The sequence below is a fragment of the Myotis brandtii genome, unplaced genomic scaffold, assembly GCF_000412655.1.
Source record: "Myotis brandtii unplaced genomic scaffold, ASM41265v1 scaffold123, whole genome shotgun sequence".
Lineage (NCBI taxonomy): Eukaryota > Metazoa > Chordata > Mammalia > Chiroptera > Vespertilionidae > Myotis > Myotis brandtii.
This window is the reverse complement of record NW_005354291.1, coordinates 11,437,365-11,444,189: the sequence shown is the minus strand read 5'-3', so window position 1 is coordinate 11,444,189 and position 6,825 is coordinate 11,437,365. Positions and strand designations below refer to the sequence as shown.

Here is a 6,825-nt window from a genome sequence, read left to right as displayed (position 1 = left end):
AACATTTTATTCTTCGTGTTTCACATTATTTTCACTCTTCAAAGTACCTTTTAGGTGAATGATTCTGATCTAAGGGCCATGTAAATTCAAAATGGATCTTGTCATTTTCAACAGGAAAGGGGAAGGACAGATTTCATCTGAGTATCAGGGAAGGCAGGGCCAACATCCCACCTCCGGTTGATGCCATCTAGTCCCATCGTGTCCGTTTGCTTTCTTCTTTTTTAAAATTTATTTTTATTGAATGCTTGCTTTAGTCTTTTCTCAAATAGGCACCTAGACCTCAACATGAGAGGTTCCGTTTCAGTTCCAGCATAGCAGCAGCCCCATGGTCAATTCTTAGCTCCTGCTGCCCTCTGTCTCATCTACTCTCTTCACCAGAGTCTGAGTTAATGATTCAACATTGATTGAGGTGCCCGGCGCTATGATGCGTGATGGGTACAGAAATGAGGGGATGTTGCTCTCCAGGAGTGAGTTCTCACCACTCTTGCAACATTCAGGTTGTTCTCTCCGCCTCTCCACCCCTTTCTCCTCCTTCTGCCTGGGAGGGTATCTCAAGCCTCCTCCCAGGGGTGGTTAATCCTTCGGTGAACCGGTAGGAGGGTGCACAGGGAGCCGGCCCAGATCTCAGGATCAAAGGCACGTGCAGGAAGAACCTGAGGAAGCCGATGGGGCCCTCAGAAACGCCGCCAGCACCACCCAGTCTCCAAGGGCAGAGCCGGCATTTGGAGGGAAGGATGAAAAGCTAAGAGAGGAAGTTTGCCTCGCCAGCTGCGTGGGATCTGAGCATCCCCTCCCGGGCGGAGCGGGGTCGTAACCCCATATCCTTGCCTGGACCCGAAACTGCACCCGCACCCGGAAAGGGACGGCGACCCTGCCGGCTGTGTGCGCTCGGGCTCGGAACTGGGCGCCTCCTTCCCTTTCCTCCCTCCTGCTTCCACAGACTCTGTAAGGGTGTGTGGGGGGGGGGCAGGGGGGAGCAGAAAAGCCGCAGAGGAGTCCTTCCCCACTCTACCTCGGGGCTCGGGGCTCTCCCCTGCCCACCCCCTCCGCCCTGCGCTCACCCCGCGCGCGCCTCACTCCTGCACCTCTGCGCCCCAACTGTAGACCGGCTGCCAAAGAGCTGGACGGCTAGGGCCCCAAACCAGAAAAACAAAACAAAGCAAAAAAAAAACCCCGAAAACAAGTAAAACCTCCTCCCACTGGGGTGAAGGGAAAATCTTTGCTGACCTGGACCCAGGGACCCTCTTTGCAACTGAGGAGTCGCAAGAGACTTGGGTCCCGGGTTCCCAGATTTCTCTCCCTTTTGGAGGTCGCCTCGGAGGCCACGGCAGCCCGGCCCAAATGCAGTCAGGTCTTAATTCATCACCTGAGACCTGAAAGCTGTCCTTGAGCGCCGAAGACGCGCGCGCGCGCGTCCACACACCAGGACAGCACAACTGATTTCCGGAGGATCATTAAGCGTGAAGAACACACTGCATGCCATCGTGGAGTGAATAGAGAAGTAACTGAGACTGGAGCCCAGAACGTGCAGCCTCTTAAGAAAATTTCCCAAATATTTCCTTTCCCTCTGCATTAACTTCTTTTGTTTCTCTAATGAGACAGATCCCCAAACAGTATTCTCCAAGTGTGGTCCCAGGACTAGCAGCCGCAGCAGCCGCAGCATCGCTTGGGACTTACTGGGTAGAAATACAAATTATGGGGCTCCTCCCCAGATCTCCTGAATCTGGAACTGGGGGGGGGAGGGCGGGGGGGATGGAGCTCAGCAATTTATTGCCGCCAGCTGTGCAGGCGATTCTGCAGCCCACGGAAAAGCCAGCGGCTTCAAAGTCTGCTGGGGCAGTGTTTCCCTCCGGTCACTGGGTGTAGTAATCAGCTGCTGTCCACCTTGTTTATCGCGTCCATCTCCTTTTAGAAAGAAGTCTCCGACATGACAGGGGGAACCCTGCTAGATGCACTAGTTACTTGTAAAAAGTCATATAAGGAGAGAGAGAGAGAGAGAGAGAGAGAGAGAGAGAGAGAGATGGGACTTCCCCAGCTACAGTCCATTTTCAATATCTGTCCCCTCCTCCTGAGAACTCCCAGACACACCCTAATTTGAAGCACTTCCTTCTCCTTCCAGGCTTCTACAGCCGGTTTCAGATGTTCTCCTGGCTCTTCCTGAAAGCACCTTCTAAGATAATGTGGATAACCAAGAGGTCACAGAGAGAACACTCCCCACTCCTTACCCCTAAATACACTGGCTTGTGGCAAAGGGGGAACCCCTTTCCTTCTCTGGCAGCCTAGCCTCCCAGTCAAAGCAGGACACTCCAAGTTCCTGGGCGGTGGGCAGGTAGACTGGCGGTGGAGCCCTGTGGGGACAGACTCCAGGAGAACCAGGGGCACAGGGAGGAAAGGTGGGGTGGGTGTGGGGTGCTGATGATCTGCTTTAAGAGGAGGGCACAGGGGGAAGGAGAGATGTTGAGACCGGAAATGCCTGTGTGGGGCAAGCAGGTTTTCACGCTCTCTGGGCTACTGGTGGCCACAGCACAGTAATCACCACCGCATTGCTTGTTCCTTTCAGTGGACAACTGTGCCATCCCCAGTGCACCCAGGTCCCAGAGCCGAGGCTCCTATGAGTGGGGCTTCCCTGCAGCCAGACAGCCATGTGTGTAGCCCTTCTATTTGTTGGTCCCACTCCCCATCTTTGCTCTCTAAATTTTTCTGGATTCACTATTTCTAGGAAGCAGTCACATTTGCAAAGTGCCCTGGACAAAGTCGGAGGACATTGGAGAAGGGTAAAGGTGTGTGTGAGAGAGAAAAATGTGAGGTTAAACATAGCATCCAAGGGAAGTGTTCTGATTCTTACAGTAAAAAGGCCATCGCCTGTACATGATAAACATACACTCTTTGGAGCTTCCTGCCTGACACACTTTCAGGTTGGGTCTAGCATAGACAGCTCACTGCACTTAATAACAGTAATAGATATTTGCATGGATCCTTTCCTTTAGAAATCAATTGCACACATATAATCTCATTTGAGCCTACTAACGCTTTGTGAGGCACAAGAAGAAAAGTATTATTATTATTATTATTATCATCATCATCATCATCATCACCTTTATCCCCATCTGCAGAGATGAGAAAACTGATGACCCAGTCCCTTTTAGGAAAACACTGGACCCAGAACTAGAGCTTATCCCACTTGTTTCGAAATCCTAGCCTCCTGTCTCAAGTTTAAAGCCAAGGTTTCAAATGGTAGGCAGGGAGCACCGGCACTTTTATAAAAATTCGTTTGCATGTTGGGGTCCTCAGAGAATGCGCACTAAGTTTTTCCTCTAAGGGGCCGCCTGCACCGAGTGCTCAGAAAGTTTGAGCTTTTGATTTGTAAAAAACGCGAGTGGGAGCTTAGACAATGTGCTGACCTGAAACCCCAAAAACTGAATCACGCTGGGACTCATCTCTGACTTGAACTCCGGCCCGTGGAGGTGAGGGCAGTGTCCTCTGGTAGGAGAATTTGGGGATTAGGGAGGTGTCCAGATCTTGAAATGCGCTCTTCAAGGTCCAATTGGGGTGAGGGGAGGTAGAAGGACACCCTGAAAAGCCCTCTGAGAGGCCTATGACAGGCAGGTGGATGCGGAATCGCCGCAGTTCCCTGCCCTCGGAGAATGAATTGCACTTGCTAAGGTGCTAACTGATCACCGGCGGCGGATGGTTCCCTCTTCTGGACAAGCCCCTCCTGTGAGGGCCAAGCTGAGGACTCCACCCCTCATCCGCCTTTGGGGTTAGTAGGAGGTGAGTGCGGTGAAGGAAACAGGGGAGCTCTTCCTCCAGGTACCAAACTGAATCGAGAAAAAGAAAGGGGGGAAAAATGGAAAAGAAAGAGCAAATGAAGCGGAAGTTTCAAGGCCCTCTGCGAGGAGTAACAGTATAAATAACCGAAGACGTCTTGTAAACACTGCGGTCATAACCCCGAACATTAAACAGCCTCGGTGGCATCTGGCTCGGGGGCTGCCGCGGGCTGCGCTGGGGCAGCGCGGGAACCGGGTCCCAGGCTCCCGGGCCTTGCCTCTCTGTTTATCTCAACTTAATCTTCCCCAACGAGCTGTTCCGCAGCCTGGGAGATGTTTAAATTAAAACCCAGGCCGCCGGAAGTCGCGGCGGGGAGCTGTACGCACTGGCTAACCTTCACCGAAAGGCAGGCAGGCAGGGTCCTTGTTAAAATGGATTAATTATTAATAAGAAATATGTCATGCATGTTGTAGCGCTCTAAGAATCGGAAAATACCTCCTAAGGATTATGGAATTGACATTTTTCATAGCTCCCAGCTTTGCTTCACTGGTTTCTGACCGCGGGTGCCACGTCCTCGCCTGGGAAGTTATAAAACTGGGAGTTCACCTTCCTGCTCATGTCAGCAATTACACTGTGGAATACATGAACACCAGGGTTTCCTTTTCTGTGTAACAATAGCTCTAACCCCGCTCTTTCTTTGTTTACGGTTACATTATTTCTAATTGTCCTAAAAATAACCTGGGAACCTGGGAGGTCAGAGGTGTTTCTGAAGTTTCAGTGCGAAACCTGATCTGGACCATCAGAGTGGAAATCGGATTTAATCCTCTTCTATCTCTGGAAGTTGGGATCCAGGCGCGAAAGAACCATTTTTATTACCAAGCTTTCCCATAGTCCTTCACTTTTCTATTCCAAGTAACATTTTTTTTTTAAATCACACCAATGTCAGGGCTTTTAGCAATATAAAGAGAGATTTATTTTCAAAAAGTAGAAAAACTTGTTTGAAAAAAATATATATCTTTTGAGTGAATTACTTTATAAATGTGACTGTCAAAGTCAGCTATTCTATGATCTACACTTTACAACATATTGTACAACAGATACACATCGATAGGCTCTTATTAGCTATTCATATATTTATAATTACATATTGCACTTGGACCAGCAAGGCTCGCAGAGTCATTCACGGTACCAGGAATAAAGTTAAATAGATGGGAATCGTTGTCAGCACAACCGATCTCCTCCGGTTTGGAAACGAATCTCCTCGTCGCTGTAAAGTGTTCTCGCGGGGTGGGCCGGGGAGAGGAGCTTGGCGGGGGAAGCAGGGGCAGGGAGCAGGGAGGGCAGGGGTCGCCTTCGCGGGGCTCTTCCCCCGGGAGCGCGCCTTTCCCAGACTTGCACCTCCAAGGTCAGGACGCCGTGGTGCCACACAAGCGGCTCGCGGTCACCACTTCTTTCAGGTCGCTCTCTGGCTTCCCGGCCACCATAAAGGGCCACGTCTGCAGGAGAGAAGAGGGTGGAGGCGGTAAGTGGCCATGGAGGAGGGATGGGTGGGTTCCCTGACCCAGAGGGAAGGAGAGGGCGCTGCGGGGGCAGGCAGCGAGTCTCCCAGACCCGTTATCTCTGCAGTTCCCTCGGAGCCCCAGTGAGCCTCGTGGCTGGATAAAGCAAAAAGCAGCACTGGCTCAAGGCACAGCTCGGGGAGGCAGAGCAGAGCGGAGAGTCCACTTCTTGGGGGCAAAGTGAAACCCAAGAGAGGAGGCCGTTTGTTCAGCCCAAGGAGGCTGGTGCCAGGGCACAGTGCAGAGGACAGAAGACTTCTCACCAGGGAGGCACCGGGCTTGAGGCGAGGCGCCCTGCTCGGCCCTCTCTGAGGCCCTGGTCAGCTTTCCCGGACCTCCTGCTTTTAGCCCATCTGTCTTCCCCCTGCCGACTTCCCTGTCCTCCATCACAAATGCGGGCTTTGACCACAGACTCTGAATTAATCGCTACTTCTTAAGGAAAAAACAAAAACAAAACACTAATGAAAGAATATACACGCATATTTTATTTAAGATCATCTTCCTACTGGGCTGAGCAAGGATCACCTCTTCTCTTCTGGGCGTAAGAAAGCTCACTGACGATAAAGGCAGCAGTAAAATGTCAATGAAGGCACTGCTTTCATTTGACTTCCTGATTTTAAAAAGCTATCGACTCATCTCATTCGAAAAACAAACTTTCAGTTGGAGGGGGAAATATTTTTCGAGGCAAAATGTGGTTTTGCACCCCTCCCCCCAAATTCTGAAACTAACTCGGTGAGAAGACAATTCAAATCCTCAAACCTCTCACTAGCGCTGGCAGATAAGACGACTCGTAAGAGGAAAACCTCACCATCTTATCAGACACAAACAGAGGGGCTGGAAGCGTTGTTTTTCTTTGGTGCCTGTTCGTTTTAAAATCAAATCAAATGATAAAAGAATCAAATATGTTTCTGTCACAGCAAAATGCATGTGAAGAAACCATTAGGCTCAATGAGCATTACTTTTAAAAATAAGAAATTAAAATGTTCTTAAATCTTGGATGAAAGTGACCTTTTCAATATTATTTATTACACCAGTACCGGCGAGAATGTACTAATGATGCTGCTATTTGCTAGAACTTCTGGGATTTAAAAATGTCAACCCACCTACAGGCGAAGCGCAGACTATTGAAGTGGTTGAGGACTCACATGACAAGTATGGGGGACATGACGTGTCCATGTCTAACGGTCCTATAAGGTGCTTGGGAAAGAAACCGAGTTGGGTGGTTTTATTTGCAAGAACTGGAGGGGAAAATCGAGTTCTACTCTCTAGTAGCTAGACTAGAGGAAGAATCAAGGGATTCATAAAATGCCTCTTGGGGCGCAGCCTCTGGTCCGCGTTCCCCGTCCCGTCCCGCACCAGTCCCTCCACTCGAGCCCCCATGGCGCGGGGACCAGGGGATCCTCCTCCTTGCCAGCTCCGTCCACTTGCACACTCCTAATTGGGCTGCCACGTCCAACACTTGCATAAATCATCCCCGCTCCGGCGGCTGGCAGGGCAG

General features: G+C 50.6%; 1 protein-coding gene across 1 annotated transcript in view; it reads right to left on the bottom strand.

Annotated features, from left to right (window-relative positions):
* Positions 1-4,717: 4,717 nt before the first annotated feature.
* The window catches only part of TCF21 (transcription factor 21), a 3,052-nt gene continuing 944 nt past the window's right edge, over positions 4,718-6,825 (bottom strand). The window contains exon 2 of the mRNA XM_005859027.2: positions 4,718-5,264. Coding sequence (XP_005859089.1) covers positions 5,175-5,264 — 90 coding nt within the window. The 3' untranslated portion in view covers positions 4,718-5,174. The remainder of the gene's footprint in view (positions 5,265-6,825) is intronic.